Source organism: Balaenoptera acutorostrata, chromosome 21 (assembly GCF_949987535.1).
Source record: "Balaenoptera acutorostrata chromosome 21, mBalAcu1.1, whole genome shotgun sequence".
In the NCBI taxonomy this organism is placed as follows: domain Eukaryota; kingdom Metazoa; phylum Chordata; class Mammalia; order Artiodactyla; family Balaenopteridae; genus Balaenoptera; species Balaenoptera acutorostrata.
The window spans coordinates 11,488,598-11,510,466 of record NC_080084.1 but is presented as its reverse complement, the minus strand read 5'-3'; the positions used below and the strand labels follow the sequence as shown (position 1 = coordinate 11,510,466).

At 38.1% G+C, this 21,869-nt stretch overlaps 1 protein-coding gene across 1 annotated transcript in view; it reads left to right on the top strand.

The window, feature by feature from the left end:
- The first annotated feature begins 16,444 nt into the window (after positions 1 to 16,444).
- Positions 16,445 to 21,869, top strand: part of UNC5D (unc-5 netrin receptor D) — a 265,917-nt gene continuing 260,492 nt past the window's right edge. The window contains exon 1 of the mRNA XM_057537499.1: positions 16,445 to 16,602. Coding sequence (XP_057393482.1) covers positions 16,521 to 16,602 — 82 coding nt within the window. The 5' untranslated portion in view covers positions 16,445 to 16,520. The remainder of the gene's footprint in view (positions 16,603 to 21,869) is intronic.

Here is a 21,869-nt window from a genome sequence, read left to right as displayed (position 1 = left end):
TCCAAATTGGAGATGAATAAAGGAATTAATGGATGGGAGGAAATAACATAAAAAGTAAGGTGTTATTGGTATTGCTTAGCACTTGATACTAAAACAATAGAAGCTATACATTTTTGAGATTCAAGTTGTTTTACTTTTAGAGATTATACAGTTAAACTTCCTAAAAATCTATAAAACATAAAATCAAAATGGTAAAAAAAATGAATATGCAATTCATAAAAATAAATGAAAATAGTTGAGTATTCTTTAATAGTCAAGTTTGCTAGTAATCAAAAAGTATATTTTAAACAATATTTGTTTTACCCATCAATTAACAAATATCCCCCAAACACGTTTCGGTGGTGAGGATGAAGAAAATTGGTAAACTCCTGTAATGCTGGTGGTAATGTCAGTTTGCATTGTCCTTTTGAAAATAAATTTAGTCGCACGTGATATGCACTTAGTACATATTTATTGCAAAGATAATGGTCAAAAGTTTCATCACAGTTTCATTTATCTATGTAATTATTTATTTAGAATATCACACTCTTTGCCTTCATGCAACTTAAAATCTAGAGGAAGGTGCACTGATATATATGAAAAACTATGTATCAGTACAAAGCATTATGGAAGGACAGAGAAAAGGAAGGTAACCCAGAATTTTTGTTGTTCCAGAAGGGCTTCGTATGTGATATGCCAACTAAGCTAAACCCTGAGGATAAGAACGGGCTATTAAGCAAAAGAGGGCCAAAATAGTACTTTGGACAGAAGGGGAAACTTGGATGCCAGTTCCAGATGAAGAGCATTTGACCCCTGAAAGAACTGAGCAATAGTCCCTCTAGCCTCCTTGTGGTGAAGTGATTTGGCATGAAGCTAGAGATGTAAGCACAGACCAGATCATGAAAGGTCTTGCTTGAAAACCATGTCAGAAAATAGGAATCTTATCCAAAGGATTGGAGGGTTTTTAAGACAGAATGACATGTTTGAATTTGCATTTGGCAGAGTTCATTCTGCTTGTAGGATGGATTGAAGGAGGGCAATCAAGAATGATGATGAAGACAGGACCAGTTGTAGTGAGTGAGGGGAATGATGGTGGTGGCCAGCGTAGTGGGAATAGGGATGAAGAGCTGGTCGTGAATTTAGGAGACAGAACCAATAGAGCTTAGTGATAAATTGGATGTGGGAGAGTGAGCAAAGGAAAAGTAGGTGACCTCCAGGTTCTAGCTTGGGGGACTTAGTGAATATTAGGACTATTCTTTGACTTAGGGCATCTGGGCCAAATAGTAGGTATGAGGGGCTAAGCCATAAGTTCTGTTTTAGGCATAAGAAGTCTGTGAGATCTATGGGGACATTTAAGTGAATACATCTAGAGGCAATTTAATGTACAGGTTTGAAGCTGCAGAGAGAACTGCTAAAGATATATATTCATGTGTAATCAGGATATAGATGATAAATGGAGAATTAAAATATCAATGCTATAAGCCTAACATTTAGAAACAACGAAATGTTAAAAAGTAAGGAACTACCAAGAACAAAACTGACATATCTACTCTCAGTCATTAAGGACTGGTTTAATGAAAAGTTAATAATACCATGACAAAATGAGATACTATCTTGAAGTATACATACATATATATATATCCTATTCACAGAAAGCCAAAATATTAAATATACATCTGAAAAAAGAAAGATGAGAGAATGAAATACACCTAATTATTAATAGTATTAGTCTTTGGGAACTTGGCGACTATGGATAACAATGTTTTTTTTTAAAATACATATATTATTTGTACTTTTCTATAATTTAGCATTGTATAATAAGCCATGATTTTCAGTAGAAAATACATCATAAAATGTTAGATTTTTTTGCATTGTATTTGATTTTACAAGAATATTTGCAAGTTACAATGTCATCATAAAAGAGATTTTACAAGATTGTTTGCTTGGTAGAATTTCTCAATAGACAGTGATACAAAATGTAGTTGTAAATTTAATCTTTTGTGTCCCACCCAGACAAAAGCAGCATATATAATGGGGAAAGTACTCTAGTAGATGTCAGTAGAGAGATTTCAACCAAGTCTGCTCCTTAGAGCTCTTTAGCAAGTTGTTGAACCTCTGAGGGCCTTGATTACTTCTAGGATAAGAGAGTTGGCCCAGATTTTGTCGAAGATGAACTCCCACTCTATTTTGCCTGAGTCAAGGTCACATAGAAAAAGTTGTATCAACCCATGTTCCAGTTAAATCAGTCCATATTTATTCAGATATATGACTAAATGGTCACAGTCTGAGTTTTTTTTTAAATGTGACCTGACATCTAATGGAAGTGTATTTATTTCGAAGAGAATTTAGTGTCTGTTCCTTATGTTTTTGTTTCCCCTCTTTTGTTGCTTGTTTTTGTCATAAAAAGATGGAAAGTCCCTACTGTGTTAATGTGTAGAACATAAAACACCAAGCTCTTCCTGAAAGGTAATTTTCCAAGAATGAAAAATACGAGAATGGTGTTGGATTGTTTGGTTTTCTGTCATTCAGTGTTGCATTAAAAACAACCATTCTTCCATAACTGTGAATGGCCTCACTCTTGAAAACTGTCAGGTACAAATGAAAAGTGATAACACTCTGAAAGCAGATCCTTTCCCAAATCCCACTAGGTTTTCAGATGAATTTGAAACCTAATCAATGGCCCACACTCATACTTAAATGTATCCATTATGGGGGGAAAACGTAAACAATTTTTAAGCTCCATCTTGAACACTGTTTTCAGTAAAATATTACCCTTTTATTTTTACATTTTAAAATGAATAATTTTTATCAACCTTACAGTCTAATTTTGTCTGTTCCCCCCCCCCCCCCCAGGGACATATTTGTTGTTTGTTTTTGTCCTGATTGATTAACTTCAATATACTAGAACTTAGACACCATGAAGTAAAATCTAGATGTTGCCATAGTTTAGTTTACAGAGCCTTTTATATTCCTTCACTGGAATAGAAAAGTGTGTGTGTGTGTGTGTGTGCTGATTCTAAGTGTTTATTTAAGAACACATTTAAAAATGTTGAAAAAGCGAAACAATAAAAATTTAAATCATCAATAATCCCACCACACATAGAAAGCCATTGGGCTAAATTTGGCCTCTTACTTTAGAATCCCTTTGGACAAACTGTTGTTACGGGAACAAGCGTCTCATGCTGAATCTGACTGCACGTTGCTTGTTTCCACTAAGGGACAAGGCACCATCAGAACCAGTATAAAATCTCTGGCTTTGACCCAATTTCAGAAGTCAGTTTTGCCAGATGACTCAAGCAAGAGCTGAAATAGTGGATGATTTAAAAAACCAAACTAAAACAAAACAACTTCCCCTGTGGTCTTGGGAGAAATGTCAATTGTGTTAGTGTGGCTAAAAAAAATAACTCCTTCCTCCATATTAGGACAAACATCGTTTCTTCCTCATTGAAAGCATGCACATGGAATTACTTTAAACTGGCCTTAGGGCTCATGCTATAAACCAAGACAGCTGTCTTTCTTTGATATGCTGATTATTCTGTGTCTGCATCTCAGAAAACTTAAAGGAAGGTGCATAGAAATAAGAGATGTTAGAGCCAAGTAGGTCCAATAGTTTCGTACAAATGTCAAAGTCAACTCTTCCAACTGTGAGTTCTAAGAAAATGATATTTAACTCTGCGTAACTCTTCAACTGCCATTCCATGCCCTCACCTCAGTTGGAATGCCTTCCCCATGTGTTCTCCTTTTCAACTCCTACACCTGAACTATGCTGACATGTAACCCTCCCCGCGATGCCTGCCGCAGACCATCCCAAGGAAAGTTAGGCTTTCTCTCCTCTGTGCCCTGTGACATTTTGTTTATACCTCCAGTATACTGGTAGCATGCTTGTCATTATTCTGTAATTATTTGTCTCTAATTTAATCTGAGAGCTCCTTGAGGAAATTAACTATGTCTTAGTGTTTGTTGTTGTTTTTTGGCTGCGCTGCATGGCATTCCGGATCTTAGTTTCCTGACCCAGGGATCGAACCCGTGCCCCCTGCAGTGGAAGTGTGGAGTCTTAACCACTAGACCACCAGGGAAGTCCCCTTAGTTATCTTTCGACTCAATGTCCAGTACCTAGAACATGGTCTAACCTGAGTACGCATGTACCTTAATAAAAAGATTGAATATATTAAGGTAAATTGTGATAAGCTGGGGAATGATGAATGTGCTTTTATAAGCTCTACTGAATTCTGAAGTTTCTTGTGTGAGGAACTAAGAAGGGCTCTTCAGATTCCTTTGAAGGCATTGAAGTGTTGTTTACCATCTACTCTGCAGAATTTAAGATCTGCTCAATGGAACAATATCCAAGACCATGTATGAGAATGACACAGGTGACATGAACTACGCACATGCAGTGATATAAAAGATTTCCATTTTTATTAGAGGTTGGGAAGAAGGCAGATAATTTCTGAGTTTAAAAAAAAGGGTTTCTTGGGGCCTAGGGGAAGAGTCTGTGTTTCATAAATTGCATTAAGTATTTGGTCTGTAAAATTCCGGCTGTTCTGCATTAAGTGGATACAGTGCATCCCCCATCTAATTAAGTAACCATATGGAGACAAGTCATACTTACATAAACAAAAGCAGAGAACCCAGCTCTATTGTGTTGTCTTCGATTATGTAACTTGGTTTCCCTGGTATGGCTTTCTGCTCTGACTTGGATATTGCCGTGGACCAAATATGCTCCCAGACATTGAATGGAATTTAAAGAGCTATTTCTAAGGTGACTTGCTTCATTTAAATATTGCAGTGAGGGGGGCCCTGGAATACTATGCAATTTCCTACGTTTAATAACTGCTTGCCTGTTAAAGCCAGTAGTTTTGGGATCTGGCCAACAGGAAATCCATTGTGTATTATTACACTGCTTTGCAGGATAACCATGTGCCTGGTGTATGGTTTAACCATTCACTACGTGTTTACTGAATAGATAAATGCCTCACAGCATATTTTCCGAGTTTTTGACCTAACACGATTGCTCTAACATACATATGGGTAGCAAAGAGTAAAGATAGTTTATAAACAGTTCATATCATGAGGGCACTGGGATGAAAATAATAACCATCACAAAAATTGAAATATAAATTTTAGGGTAATAAGTTTTAGAATGGAAATCTAGATCATAATTATAATTCTCTCTCCTTTGTTTGCTGTTCTTTATCCAGGCAATGACGCTGATGGCGTTGGTAGTGGTGGCAAATTAAATTTATGTAACATTTTATCATTTACTATATTTTTTACATATATTATCTCACTTTACCATCACAAAATACTAATACATTTTTATCACCCATTTTATGGGTGAGAAAAATGGAGCCTCAGTATTAAGTTACCCAAGGTAATAGAGTTGAACCAGACTTTAAATCAGGTTACTTGATCCTAAAGTTCTCTGGTTTTACCAGATTTAGACTTTGCTTTATGGCCAGGTCATTGGTTGGACTTGGGAACAAATCTGCATGTTTTGTACCAGTGAGAAGATAAAAGTACTTTGGAGGTAGAAGAGAAAAAAAGAAATGAAATGTATTTCAAAGTACTCTTGGCAAAAAAGTATGAAAATAATTTAGAATTCCTCAAAATCTGTTGAAGCTCAGCATCATTTATACTCTAACCCCATGGAGTGCCAGCACCCTTCACTGATGGTCCAAGGGTTTATGACCCCCAATTTGGAATGACTTTGGGCTCCAGGGTACCCAGTCCCATTACAAATTTCACATTTCAAACAGTCCAACATTGGCAGTTTTATATGGTTAAAAACATGATGGAATGAAAAAAGCCCCAGTTCCAGTTCCTTTATTTTTGCTGAAGTTCACTGTGTCCTGGTATATTCCTTGTATTTTAATTGGAGTTTTAGTGGTTAAATATTCCTGCTTAAAAACGATGAAACTATTTCTAAATGCAACGTTGAAAAATCCTTCTCATTATTTTATTCTCAAACAGGCTTATTCTTTGACTTCTTTTTCTGTTCCTGACTTTAGCAAGGATGCCTAGTCAGTTGAATATAATTAGTTGAGTACTTGCTGTGCGATTCTCTCCAAAATATTTTCTCAAGACCTTCTCTAGGTGTGTCTATAACACACCCATGCTGACCTGGAATTACAGTCCAGCCAAAGGGATCACTGAGCGATCTTTAAGATGAATATTAGACTTTATCTTGTGGTTCCTCACCACTTACATTATGTCTCATTTTCTCATTTTCTTTTGGTTTTATGCACTGCACATAATTGCCATAAGGCAGGCACTCACTATATGACCCTATTCCACTTCTAAGGGTCCATTCACTTGAACTGAAATGGAATTGTGAGGTGTTTCAGTCAGATCTGCGTTCAGATTCTTACTAAGCTACATAACGTTAGACAAGACACGTAATCGAAGTGTTTTCTCAAATGCAAAAGGGGGTCCTCGCGGTCCCCACCTTGGAGTGACGGTGTCAAACTTAAATGACTTAATCCATGTGGAAGCCTCATTACCATAACCTGTAACCATTCAATAAATGGCAGCTCTTATTTTTCTCTCTGCTAACATAGTTTCCGTGTTGTTTTAGCTTCCCCAAAACTACTTAACACTGAGTGCATTGGGATTTAATAGTGAAGCTTGGCGCTCTGGCTTTAAGAAGCGAGATCTGGGTGTATCAGTGAGGAGTATTTTCCGCAAAAACAGAAAACCTGATTTTAAAAAAATAACAAATTATCTGGAGATAGATGCTTCCTGGTGTGTGTTCAGCCTCTCTGTTGTCAGAGCTGGTATCTGTGTCCCTCTTCAACTTTTCCTTGTGATCTTCCCCAGTTAAGACAGGAACAAAAAATAGAAAGGTCGATACCCACCACATTTATTCCTTTTATCAGGAAAATAAAAGCTATCTCAGAAAGTTCTGTTTATGACTCATTTGCCATCGAGGGGTGTCACGTGGCCATTCCCACCTGCGAAGAAGTAAACTCAGTCTGTGACTTTTCATGCCTCTACCAGGTGGGAGAAGGCAGTTGGCAAGTCAGTCATCAGCATTTCTCACACCAGGTTTAAAACTATAATCTGAATTACAGAGCAGTGGCCAATGTATTGAGATTACAAGTAAATTTACCTTGAAGCCCAAAATACCCATGCAGTCTTCCATAAAACCATTTATTAAAGTAAGTCATCACCACTACCCCACACCCCAATCTCCTCCAAAGGATGGGATTTGTCAGCAACTTTTTAAAAAAAATTTTATTGAAGTATAGTTGATTTATATTGTTATGTTAATTTCTGCTGTACAGAAAAGTGATTGTTACACATATATATATTTTTTCATATTTTCAATTATGGTTGTCAGCAAATTTTTTTAAATTTTATTTTTTTATACAGCAGGTTCTTAATAGTTATCCATTTTATATATATTAGTGTATACATGTCAATCCCAATCTCCCAATTCATCCCACCATCCCTGCCCCCTGCCACTTTCCCCCTTTGGTGTCCATACGTTTGTCCTCTACATCTGGGTCTCTATTTCTGCCCTGCAAACTGGTTCATCTGTACCATTTTTCTAGGTTCCACATATATGCATTAATATACGATATTTGTTTTTCTCTTTCTGACTTACCTTACTCTATATGACAGTCTCTAGGTAGATCCACGTCTCTACAAATGACCCAATTTCGTTCCTTTTTATGGCTGAGTAATATTCCATTGTATATATGTACCACATCTTCTTTATCCATTCATCAGTCAATGGGCATTTAAGTTTCATTAGGTCCCATTTGTTTATTTTTGTTTTTATTTCCATTACTCTAGGAGGTGGATCAAAGAAGATCTTGCTGTGATTTATGTCAAAGAGTGTTCTTCCTATGTTTTCCTCGAAGAGTTTTATAGTGTCCGGTCTTACATTTAGGTCTCGAATCCATTTTGAGTTTATTTTTGTGTATGGTGTTAGAGTGTGTTCTAATTTCATTCTTTTACATGTAGCTGTCCAGTTTTCCCAGCGCCACTTATTGAAGAGACTGTCTTTTCTCCATTGTATATCCTTGCCTCCTTTGTCATAGATTAGTTGACCATAGGTGCGTGGGTTTATCTCTGGGATTTCTATCCTGTTCCATTAATCTATATTGCTGTTTTTGTGCCAGTATCATATTGTCTTGATCACTGTAGTTTTTAGTATAGTCTGAAGTCAGGGAGCCTGATTCCTCCAGCTCTGTTTTTCTTTCTCAAGATTGCTTTGGCTATTCGGGGTCTTTGGCATTTCCATACAAATTGTGAAATTTTTTGTTCTAGTTCTGTGAAAAATGCCAGTGGTAGTTTGATAGGGATTGCATTGAATCTGTAGATTGCTTTGGGTAGTATAGTCATTTTCACAATGTTGTTTCTTCCAGTCCAAGAACATGGTATATCTCTCCATCTGTTTGTATCATCTTTAATTTCTTTCATCAGTGTCTTATAGTTTTCTTCATACAGGTCTTTTGTCTCCCTAGGTAGGTTTATTCCTAGGTATTTTATTCTTTTTATTGCAATGGTAAATGGGAGTGTTTCCTTAATTTCTCTTTCAGGTTTTTCATCATTAGCGTATAGGAATGCAAGAGATTTCTGTGCATTAATTTTGTATCCTGCAACTTTACCAAATTCATTGATTAGCTCTAGTAGTTTTCTTGTGGCATCTTTAGGATTCTCTATGTATAGTATCATGTCATCTGCAAACAGTGACAGTTTTACTTCTTCTTTTCCAATTTGTATTCCTTTTATTTCTTTTTTTCTCTGATTGCCATGGCTAGGACTTCCAAAACTATGTTGAATAATAGTGGTGAGAGTGGACATCCTTGTCTTGTTCCAGATCTTAGAGGAAATGCTTTCAGTTTTTCACCATTGAGAATGATGTTTGCTGTGGGTTTGTCATATATGGCCTGTGTTATGTTGAGGTAGGTTCCCTCTATGCCCACTTTCTGGAGAGTTTTTATCATAAATGGGTGTTGAATTTTGTCAAAAGCTTTTTCTGCATCTACTGAGATGATCCTATGGATTTTCTTCTTCAATTTGTTAATATGGTGTATCACATGATTGATTTGCGTATATTGAAGAATCCTTGCATCCCTGGGATAAATCCCCCTTGATCATGGTGTATCATCCTTTTGATGTGTTGTTGGATTCTGTTTGCTAGTAATTTGTTGAGGATTTTTGCGTGTATATTCATCAGTGATATTGGTCTGTAATTTTCGTTTTTTGTAATATCTTTGTCTGGTTTTGGTATTAGGGTGATGGTGGCCTCATAGAATGAGTTTGGGAGTGATCCTTTTTCTGCAGTTTTTTGGAAGAGTTTGAGAAGGATGGGTGTTAGCTCTTCTAGAAAACTTTGATAGAATTCACCTGTGAAGCCATTTTGTCTGGACTTTTGGTTGTTGGAAGATTTTTAATCACAGTTTCATTTTCATTACTTGTGATTTGTCTGTTCATATTTTCTATTTTTTCCTGGTTCAGTCTTAGAAGGTTATACCTTTCTAAGAATGTGTCCATTTCTTCCAGGTTGTCCATTTTATTGGCAGAGAGTTGCTTGTAGTGGTCTCTTAGGATGCTTTGTATTTCTGCGGTGTCCGTTGTAACTTCTCCTTTTTCATTTCTAATTTTATTGATTTGAGCCTTCTCCCTCTTTTTCGGCATGAGTCTGGCTAAACGTTTATCAATTTTGTTTATCTTCTCAAAGAACCAGCTTTTAGTTTTATTGATCTTTGCTATTGTTTTCTTTGTTTCTATTTCATTTATTTCTGCTCTGATCTTTATGATTTCTTTCCTTCTGCTCACTTTGGGTTTTTTTTTTTTTTTTTTTTTTAAAGGATTTTCTTATTTATTTATTTATTTATTTATTTATTTTTGGCTGTGTTGGGTCTTCGGTTCGTGCGAGGGCTTTCTCCAGTTGCAGCAAGCGGGGGCCACTCTTCATCGCGGTGCGGGGACCGCTCTTCATCGTGGTGCGCGGGCCTTTCTCTATCGCGGCCCCTCCCGTCACGGGGCACAGGCTCCAGACGCGCAGGCTCAGCAATTGTGGCTCACGGGCCCAGCTGCTCCGTGGCATGTGGGATCTTCCCAGACCCGGGCTCGAACCCGTGTCCCCTGCATTAGCAGGCAGATTCTCAACCACTGCGCCACCAGGGAAGCCCATCACTTTGGGTTTTGTGTGTTCTTCTTTCTCTAGTTCCTTTAAGTGTAAGGTTAGATTGTTTGAGATTTTTCTTGTTTCTTGAGGTAGGCTTGTATTGCTATAAACTTCCCTCTTAGAACTGCTTTTGCTGCATCCCATAGGTTTTGGATCGTCATGTTTTCATTGTCATTTGTCTCTAGGTATTTTTGATTTCCCTTTTGACTTCTTCAGTGATCTCTTGGTTATTTACTAACGTATTGTTTAGCCTCCATGTGTTTGTGTTTTTTACATTTTTTTCCCTGTAATTGATTTCTAATCTCATAGCATTGTGGTCAGAAAAGATGCTTGATAGGATTTCAGTTTTCTTAAATTTACTGAGCCTTGATTTGTGACCCAAGATGTGATCTATCCTGGAGAATGTTCTGTGTGCACTAGAGAAGAAAGTGTAATCTGCTGTTTTTGGATGGAATGTCCTATAAATATCAATTAAATCTATCTGATCTATTGTGTCATTTAAAGCTTGTTTCCCTACTAATTTTCTGTTTGGATGATCTGTCCATTGGTGTAAGTGAGGTGTTAAAGTCCCCCACTCTTATTGTGTTACTGTCGATTTCCTCTTTTACAGCTGTTAGCAGTTGCCTTATGTATTGAGGTGGTCCTATGTTGGGTGCATATATATTTACAATTGTTATATCTTTTTCTTGGATTGATCCCTTGATCATTATGTAGTGTCCTTCCTCATCTCTTGTAAGATTCTTTATTTTAAAGTCTATTTTATCTGATATGAGTATTGCTACTCCAGGTTTCTTTTGATTTCCATTAGCATGGAATATCTGTTTCCATCCCCTCACTTTCAGTCTGTATGTGTCTCTAGGTCTCAAGTGGGTCTCTTGTAGACAGCAAATATATGGGTGTTGTTTTTGTATGCATTCAGCGAGCCTGTGTCTTTTGGTTGGAGCATTTAATCCATTCACGTTTAAGGTAATTATCGATATGTATGTTCCTATTACCATTTTCTTAACTGTCTTGGGTTTGTTTTTGTAGGTCCTTTTCTTCTCTTGTGTTTCCCACTTAGAGAGTTGCCTTTAGCATTTGTTGTAGAGCTGGTTTGGTGGTGCTGAATTCTCTTAGCTTTTGCTTGTCTGTAAAGCTTTTGATTTCTCCATCGGATCTGAATGAGATCCTTGCTGGATAGAGTAATCTTGTTTGTAGGTTCTTCACTTTCATCATTTTAAATATGTCATGCCACTCCCTTCTGGCTCATAGAGCTTCTGCTGAGAAATCAGCTGTTAACCTTATGGGAGTTCTCTTGTATATTATTTGGCGTTTTTCCCTTGTTGCTTTGAATACTTTTTCTTTGTCTTTAGTTTTGCCAATTTGATTACTATGTGTCTCGGCGTGTTTGTCCTTGGGTTTATCCTGTATGGGACTCTCTACGCTTCCTGGATTTGGGTGGCTATTTCCTTTCCCATGTTAGGGAAGTTTTCAACTATAATCTCTTCAAATATTTTCTCGGGTCCTTTCTCTCTCTCTTCTCCTTCTGGGAGCCCTATAATGCGAATGTTGTTGCGTTTAGTGTTGTCACAGAGGTCTCTTAGGCTGTCTTCATTTCTTTTCATTCTTTTTTCTTTATTCTGTTCCACAGCAGTGAATTCCACCATTCTGTCTTCCAGGTCACTTATCCATTCTTCTGCCTCAGTTATTCTGCTGTTGATTCCTTCTAGTGTATTTTTCATTTCAGTTATTGTATTGTTCATCTGTTTGTTTGTTCTGTAATTCTTCTAGGTCTTTGTTATACATTTCTTGCATCTTCTTGATCTTTGCCTCCATTCTTTTTCCGAGGTCCTGGATCATCTTCACTATCATTATTCTGAATTATTCTGGAAGGTTGCCTATCTCCACTTCATTTAGTTGTTCTTCTGGGGTTTTATCTTGTTCTTTCATCTGATACGTAGCCCTCTGCCTTTTCATCCTGTCTTTCTGTGAATGTGGTTTTTGTTCCACAGGCTGCAGGATTGTAGTTCTTCTTTCTTCTGCTGTCTGCTTTCTGGTGGGTGCGACTGTCTAAGAGGCTTGTGCAAGTTTCCTAATGGGAGGGACTGGTGATGGGTAGAGCTGGCTGTTGCTCTGGTGGGCAGAGCTCAGTAAAACTTTAATGTGCTTGTCTGCTGATGGGTGGGGCTGGGTTCCCTCCCTGTTGGTTGTTTGGCCTGAGGTGACCCAGCACTGGAGCCTACACAGGCTCTTTGGTGGGGCTAATGGCAGACTCTGGAAGGGCTCAGGCCAAGGAGTACTTCCCAGAACTTCTGCTGCCAGTGTCCTTGTCCCCACGGTGAGACACAGCCACCCCCCCCCCTCCCCGCCTCTGCAGGAGACCCTCCAACACTAGCAGGTAGGTCTGGTTCAGTCTCCTATGGCGTCACTGCTCCTTCCCCTGGGTCCCGATGCACACACTACTTTGTGTGTGCCCTCCAAGAGTAGAGTCTCTGTTTCCCACACTCCTGTCAAACTCCTGCAATCAAATCCCGCTAGCCTGCAAAGTCTGATTCTCTAGGAATTCCTCCTCCCATTGCCTGACCCCCATCTTGGGAAGCCTGATGTGTGGCTCAGAACCTTCACTCCAGTGAGTGGACTTCTGTGGTATAAGTGTTCTTCAGTTTGTGAGTCTCCCACCCAGCAGCCATGGGATTTGATTTTATTGTGATTGTGCCCTTCCTACCGTCTCATTGTGGCTTCTCCTTTGTCTTTGGATGTGGGGTATCTTTTTTGGTGAGTTCCAGTGTCTTCCTGTCGATGATTGTTCAGCAGTTAGTTGTGATTCTGGTGCTCTCACATGAGGGAGTGAGAGCAAGTCCTTCTCCTCCTCCATCTCGAACCAATCAATCTGGTTGTCAGCAACTTCTTCGCCCCAGCTTGGAACTTCTGTTGGCAACTTCCCAGCCTGGTGGGTTAAGGAAGGGCCTACTTTCCTGGGGTAGCAGCCTTCTTGTTGCAAGGGAGGCATGTGAAGGGCAGGGCACTGCTATACCAGCAATTGAAGTCTGAGCCTGGTGAGGATCCTGGGGAGGGGAAGGGGGGAGAGGGATCAGTATAAGGCAAACAGCACTCATAACCCTTCACTATACATACGAAGCAAACAAACAAAAAAAGGGAAATATGTAACTTTTCTATTTTCACTTACTGTATTTCATTTCTTAGGATGCAAGTTAATGGTAATACATATAGAAATGTATACCCACAGTGTCTCACCTTTCCACTCTTACCCTCATAAATTGATTTTTTTTGTTATTTTTTGCTTTCCTGGACCCTGGCCTGTTTCCTATACATACATGATATTAACGTGGCTTCAGTAATAGTTAAGATAGAATGTTACATTCTGCCTCTTTTTTTCCTCCTCTGAACATTGATTGGTTCTTTTGTAAATTGTTTTTCCTTTTTTTAAAATTGAAGTATAGTTAATTTACAACGGTGTGTTAGTTTCAAGTGTGTATCAAAGTTATACATATGTATTTTTTGTTTTGTTTTGCTCTGTACCTAGATTCCTTTCCATTATAGGCTATTACAAGTTATTGAGTATAGTTCTCTGTGCTATACTGTAGGTCCTTGTTGCTTACCTATTTTATATACAGTAGTGTATATATGTTAATCCCAAACTCCTAATTTATCTCCCCTCACCCCATATTCCCTTTGGTAACCATAACTTTGTTTCCTATGTCTGTGAGTCTATTTCTGTGTTGTAAGATTGATTGATTCTTAATGGAGGTCCTTGAGATAGCCAGGACACTTACAGCCAGTTTTCCCATTCCACTCTCCTGCTCTCTGTTTTAGATGAAGACTGAACTTGTTATTTTATCTAATGGGTATTTACTAAAATAGCAGGAAGGTAACCTAATTGCTTTCAGATCTCTCTGTTTTGTGACTCAGATGGTTAAAACTCGATTTATCTTATCATCCAATACCTTTGTATGTCATTTTACTTAAGCTGGTTAAATGTGGTGTCACTATTTAGTTACAAATTGGTTTTTTGTGACTGCCACCCCATGTCAGTAGTTACTTCTGACATTTATGCATTGTTACTAATTAAGAAAGAACACCTCATTCAGCATTTAGCACTTACACCCGTGTTCACTCAGGCTACCACCATGGGGCTCTGCATATATTCTTTATCAGGTGACCCTTTTCTGCAACAGTGAATTACTTTGGACAGAACTCAAGCCCCTGATGGGAGTGTGAGCTGTTTGATGCCCACATAAAATCTTCTAATACCTTTGTCATTTCCTCTAATGCATGGATTTATAGAAGCCTGAGGGGACTTGGTATTTATTGAAGATGGAAATTGCTGTGAGCAGTCAGTAACAAAATGAGTTAATATATGATATATTTTATGAAGTCCATTGTAAATATAATTTAAAACATTAAAAAAAAAACACCTCTCAGATTCTATCCTGAAACCCTTCTTATTCCATGTGATATGTACACATTTTATTTTCTGAGGGAGTTTATCTAACTTTTATAACTTAAACTGTTTGCTCTCTTATTATTTGGAATATTTGCTTTATGATGCTTTTTTGGACCTTCTGTGAGTTAGCTTTTCTATTAGCGTGACTTAACTTTTCTATTACAAATGCACTTGAAAGCTTATAAATCTCAAACTCTTTAATATGTGAGGCCTTTCCCCCCCTTTAAGTTGATACATTTAAAGAAAAAACAAAAGTTTGGAGAATCAAACTATTGTGTTTAATTCATTTCAGTGGCATGACACAGTGCTTATGTATTACAGTTGGCAAGCAGTCTTTTTCATAACTCAGTGTCTTTTATTTTCTTCCTTACGCAAACATATAATTATAGGCAGTCATTCCTCCTGTGTCCTAGTCCCCCCCACTTTTACATTTACTAATTCTCTCTACGGGTTCTTAAAACAGGACATTCCCCCTAATATTGTGAATTATGTTTATCCTTGACAGCGCTTACTCATTTAGGTTATTGACTTGAGTGGGAATAATAAGAGGCTCTGTTTGTTCAGAATTGCACTGACGGCACCCAGGAAGCCGGGTTAGGACACAGAATGCACCTGGTCTCCAGGCTCTCTCCTGTTGAACTAGATTGTTGTTCCAGTAGTTTCATTCGGTCCCTTTCTCCGGCTTAGCCCTAAAGACTGATTTGCTTTGAAAGGGAGTAATCCTCTCTGGGGCATAGTTGATCTGGTTATTGAAATCTTTGCTTGCTTTGTTCTTTCTCTGGAATGGCCACGGGAAGGCACAAGGTAGGGTTTCTCTTGGCTATGCTCCACATTGCTCAGCAGTTACATCTTTCTTCCCTTGACTTTGTGCTAGTTTCCTGGGACTTAAGTCCTTGCTAAATGGAGTGAAGAGACAATGAAGCAAAGTCTTGGCTTATGCTTTTTCCTTTTCATATTGTTTCTCTCCACTCATCAGTTCCCTATACTTGGGGAGACTCACATCTGTTTCTTCCCTTTGAACAGATGTAACTATAGATATTAAACTAAAAACTTACAGCTTGTAGTGATTTGTTTTAGTTCTTAGCCTTAAAAATGAGGTAGCTTTTGGGGTCAGGAGTGCTGGGCGTAAAGAATGATGGTCAAAGACAAGCAGAAGAAATGTGTATTCCTTTTAGAAGGTTTAGTAAATTTTGGGAAGAAACGCTATCCAAGGTAGAATTCCAGACAATCTCCAAAGTTTCATAGGTAAAGAAAGTTTGGAATCTTTTGGACATGTCTTATGATCGACCATCCTCCACCAACGTCACCATTATTTACACTCATTTATGGGAAAACCAAATCTATTTGGTTTGGAATCTTTTGGACATGTCTTACGATCGACCATCCTCCACCAGCGTCACCATTATTTACACTCATTTATGGGAAAACCAAATCTATTCCCTCCATTATTTCAAAGTTTTGAGGTAGCTTGGGCCCCTCATTGAACACTTCACCAGACTGAATCTGAAGATTTAGCCTGTCACCCCACAGATGTTTATCTCAGGTCTTTCAGCAAAGGCAGATTCAAAACTGTAGTTTGAGGGGGTCTCCTATTCATTGTTTTCACTCGTCCAGTAATACGGAATGTGTGTCTGTCTAAAGGTACCATATCATGCTGATTCAATCTCTAGAAGATAATTCATCTGCACAGGCCTTACAAGCATGCTGTGTTAGGATGCAAAGTTTTCCAGCACAGATTATTAAAGCAGGTTGTTCTTTTTGGCCTGATGTATGTGCTGCCATTGTAGACTGTGTTCTAATATCTTCTTCAATTTCACAGGAACTGACAATGGCGAAGTCCTCCCTGAATCCATCCCATCAGCTCCTGGGACACTGCCTCATTTCATAGAGGAACCGGGCGATGCTTATATCATCAAGAGCAACCCCATTGCACTGAGGTGCAAAGCAAGGCCAGCCATGCAGATATTCTTCAAATGCAATGGCGAGTGGGTCCATCAAAATGAGCATGTCTCTGAGGAGAGTCTGGACGAGAGTTCAGGTAAGAATGGGAAGCAATCAGAACCACCTACGGTAGCTTCTCAGATTCTCACATTGTTATATGACTGCTTAAGCCACCCCCATTACCTCATTTGAATGAGGTCATAGTAACATCATCTTTGGAATATCACATACAGTCATATCTTTAAATGACTCCACAGCTCCCTTGCCTAGTGTACTCCAATATGGTAGAGTTTTTTATTTTCCTGCTCTATATAATTTTAAGACCTAATTTTGTATGGAAGTTAATATTCTCACTGGAAATAAAGCCAGCATTCACTGTTTTCATTTTTCTGAGTTCTAAATACTTTTTCAAGACATAAATCTTTCACCAAACACCTTTTTAAGCAGCATAAATTCAGTTTCTCTAATCTTTCCTCCTGGATATTATTTTTGTGTGCTTCATTCTCCACAGTTGGTGGTTTCTGTGTCCTCTTTAAGTTCTTTTGATTACTGTGTAATGATAGAGGCCAAATTAGAAGACCAAATTTGGATAGGATCTCCAGTATAAAAGAATTTCAGGACTATCTTTATTGGCTTGGCTAATTTGGCTGATGAGGAGTTATGATGAGAATAGTGATCATACTAGCTAATGTTTGTTGAGCACTTACTATATACCACGCCTTATCTAAGCATTTGATAGACATTATCTTACTGTCTTTTCAATAGCTCTCTGGGGTAAATAATGCTGTCACTGCCTTCTTATAGATAAGGAAACTGAGGCTCAAAGAAATTAAGTAAACTATGGGCTTGTGCTGGATCTGAAAGTAAGATCATTTGACTCAACTTTAAAAATTTATAACTTTTATACTTTAACATATAACAGAAAGAGTATATGCTTTTGTACTTTGTCTCCTCAGACTAACTGAAAATTTAGCCTCATCCTAAATCCAATCTGGTGTCACCCTAGATTATTGATTTTATTAGTTCTGAACTTATTCACTAGATGTCAGATTTTGAATAAGTCAAAAAGCCTGAGTATAATTAAGAAGTTTCAAGATGGCTTAACTTATTAACTGTATACCAATGCTGTTTAATACACTAGGCTAGGCCTTTCATAGTATTCCAAGAAGGGTAGGAGGCAAACACTGATCTCTAGACCTTCATAGCAACTAATAGGTAAAAGACCAATTCACCTGTAAGTGCAGTACAAATGAAGTTATGATAAATGTCTGAAGAGAGGTAGATGGCGCTAGGGAGGATTTTACAAAAAATCATGTCCATCTAGGACTCTTAGGAAAGGTGTGGAAGCTATAGTATTTGAAAGGGACATTGATGAATATGTAATTCAATTAGGCATAATTGATGCTAAACCCTATGGGGGAGTGAAGAGTCTCAGTGGCCAACATTAGCAATTGAAAGGTCAACATTAGCAAATGAAAGAAAGCTGAGTGTATGTTCCACTCAGCTTGGTTTGGTTGAAATATGAAATAGATGTAGGAGACAGCAGCTGATAGCTGGAAAACAGCTCAATCAGTGGCATAAAAGACCTCAAATATCAGAGCAAGGAGTCTTTTAATTAATTTTATGGCTATTTTGCTAATGGTGGGGATTGATTATATCGACACATGGGAATGCAGTGGCTTTGAAGCTATGCTTCAGAAGATGAATCTAGCAGAAGCCTTTGGAATGGTAAGGAGAAGTAGGAATGGGGAAGTTAGGAGACTGGGATAATTCAGTTGAGAAAGTAAGGTCTGCTTCTCGAGCAATGGCCACAGAAATAAGAACTAGATATCTGATGTGAGAAACTTCAACAAATCAGACTTAATAGCTGAATGAATAAATGAGTGAATGGAGAAATAAAAACTCATCTTTTAACAGAAGCAAAAGGGTAATGCAGTTAATATTAGTAATCACATTAGCAAGGAGAAAAGTCTAAGATCATTGTTTGGGGCTGTGTGTTTTATCCTCAGACATTGCTGCCCTAGATTTTGCCCAGTAATGAACTTAAAATAGCAGAACCCCTTAGGGTAAACTGCTCCAAATAAAAGATAGGAAGAACATTGAAAAATGATCAACTATTTTTTTATACCACTGCTAGAAAATCCTATATCCGTTCTCATTTAAAGACCTCTTGATAAGTATTGCAGGCCAATTTAACACTCTACCCTCTTGTAATTTCACAACATTCTGTTTTGTTATTGTCTCCCTTTTAATTCCCTTAGCATTGCTGGGCAACTCCATGTCTTGCAGATAGCAGGGTTGATTACATTCTCTGCCTCCATGTAAAAGACTCTCCTCTTTGCTTCCTGTAAAAAAATAAAATAAAATAAGACCAATAAAAGTCACAAATTTCAAAGGAACTGGGAAGAACAAAAAAAATCATAAACAACAAAATCTGAAGAGATTATACACTGATTTAAAAAATAAGCTGTTGAGAAAGAATTTTAACAGCTACCTTTTGGAAAAGAATTTAATAAGCACAACCGTTTCTTCCCAGTCATTTTGACTGAATCAATAGGAAAGAAATGTCTCCCTAAAACTGTTTTTCTTCTGTGTGGTTAATGAAAATCACTGTCTACCACACACTGCAATTATGTTTCCTAAGCTCTGTAGTAATAGTGGAAAAGTGGAAACTGGAGCAAGATGAGTGGAGATATTAGACCCAAAACTAATGCATAAGTGTAATTAAGGTTGGAAACGAAATGGCCTCAGGTATTGAAAAATAGATGCATTACTTCCCTTGGGTTCTTCAGCGTGGCGCTGGAGCATAGGGATTTGACTACCTTTACAGCCTTAATGGCTTTTGATGGGGTCTGAAAAATAATTCCTGCCGTTCCAGTGGGGAGTGAATGATACCGAGAGACCAAGGATAATGGGACCACGTTTGACCAGAGGCAGAGAATGTTCCATGCTCTTTTTTTTTTTTTTTTAATTTTTTCTGCCTTTATTTATTTATTTTTTAATTTTTAAATTTATTTATTTATGGCTGTGTTGGGTCTTCATTTCTGTGCAAGGGCTTTCTCTAGTTGTGGCAAGTGGGGGCCACTCTTCATCGCGGTGCGCAGGCCTTTCACTGTCGTGGCCTCTCTTGTTGTGGAGCACAGGCTCCAGATGCGCAGGCTCAGTAGTTGTGGCTCACGGGCCCAGTTGCTCCGCGGCATGTGGGATCTTCCCAGACCAGGGCTCGAACCCGTGTCTCCTGCATTGGCAGGCAGATTCTCAACCACTGCACCACCAGGGAAGCCCCCCATGCTCTTTTAAGAAGTTGAAAGTAACTGCTTCAATATCTTTGGCCAACATGGTCTCTATTTCCAAAATCCTAGGGAACTTTGATTCTTTTTACTTACAGGTTTTCTTTCTTCACAGAACTAATGGGAAATACATAGGACCTGGGAGTGTTGGGAGTCGACACAGAATCTTTTGTATTTCCAAATTGGAACAATAAGTCCTTTCAGTTGTTAAAGGCTGCAAACTGCCTTTGGTCTTTCTGGCAATTTGGCCCCGTCATCTAACAGTTCAAATAAGAAGAAAAAGGATTGTATGTTTTCATGCAATTTAGCTTGGAAAACCCAGAGCTAGAGTTCTTTCCTGCAGAAAGCACAATTTATTTGACGTGAGTTACTGTGTTTGCACAGACATGGCTATACCTCTTAGTAATGTACACTTTTAGTTCTCTGCACAAGCCGAGCGATCCTCTTTCATTTGTTCTGCCTCATTTCATTTGGAAATATGGGAAGTCTTCTTCCTTGTATTTTTCCTCTGTTAACATCTGGAGTTGAGAGGCAATCCCAATTCAGGAATCATGCCCCTGAGAAAAGGGGTGGATTGTTCAGTAATGCACAAACGCGTGCACGCACACACACACACACACATGCACACACACACAGAAAAACAGCAACAACCAGCAAAACCCATCCTTGACAATCAGGATAATGTAGCCTGTGGGAAGCTTGAGTTATCAGTAAGCTAAACCACTTCTTTACTGTTCAGTAAAAATGGAGTTCCCTTAACAAGGCTCCAAGGCTCCATGGTTTTTATTCTACCTTGGAGATACCGAAGTCTAATGAGTGAAATAATGCGTATTTCAACGTGTTACGGGAAAAGTCTCGACTCCAGTAAACTAATTTTTCTTCTTAAAGAATATCATTTCAGGGATTTCATTGTGTGTGATTTCCTTAAACAACTGGAGTCACTCTCTGGGAAGAAAAGGTTAATGGATTGTGTTGAGAAAAGGGAGACGGGTAGAATAAAAAAATGTATTAAATCTTTAAAGTTTGTATCTAAGAACTTTGCTGGTGATGGGGATGTGAATATAGTATCCTCCAGAAAACCATTAATTTGAAGTTACCTTCAAAGATTCACAAATCACCAAGGTGCATTTGGGAAGCATATATTTGAGACCGCAGAACACAGCAGTAATCCATCTCTGAAGTGTTCCATTGACAGTTTGTGGGTTTAAAACCCACAACTGTAGAAACATTCTCCGACCCCACCCCAGATTTCATCCTGTTCATCACTTTGCTGCTCAGAGAGGACTGACATATTCTAAAAAGGTTTTCAGGAAAATATTATGAATTCCTTCCAAAAATTTGTGACAGAGCATGAAGACCTTGTGTCTAATTTAAGCCTTTCCTACAAAAAGGTAGAGACCGTTTACAATCATTTCATTCATAGCAGAGATAGAAGGCAGCTAACCACTTTATGCAATTTAGTAACTTCCTGATATTGGCCAGAGATTTGTTCTCAACCCTAAACTCTTGAAGAGTGTCTTTGGACTTTTTTATAGTCTTTTTTGTTCCTACAACATTTTAAATGTTTTTTTTTTTTTCTAATTTGAAGTGGGAATTATAAGGATATTAAAAAAAAGATGGTCTGGTGGTTAAGAGCATGGACATTAGTGCAAGATGATACCTCCATTTTTGAGATCTGGCTCTCCATTTACGGACGTGTTAAGGTAGATACGTTCCTTAGCATTCTTTCACCTCGGTTTTCCCATGTATGAAATGGCAGTTCCATGAAATGGCATGGAACTATAGCAGGGGGTCGTAGAACCTAATATACATGACATACCTTGCTCAGGGTCTGGTGTATAGCAAGTTACGCTATCAAGGTTAGCCTTCAAAATGATAAATATAAAACTGCAATTTTTTTTTAAATGGGGTAAGTGGCTGGTGATTATGCTTCCAAAAACAAAGAGAAAATTATGAACTTTTACAGTTCCAAAAAGATAAAGGGGCTAGTACTATTAACAGGTAAATCATTGTCTTTCGTAGAATGACATTTTATTTGCCTGTGGTTCACTCCCTCAGTTTACATTTCGTCTTT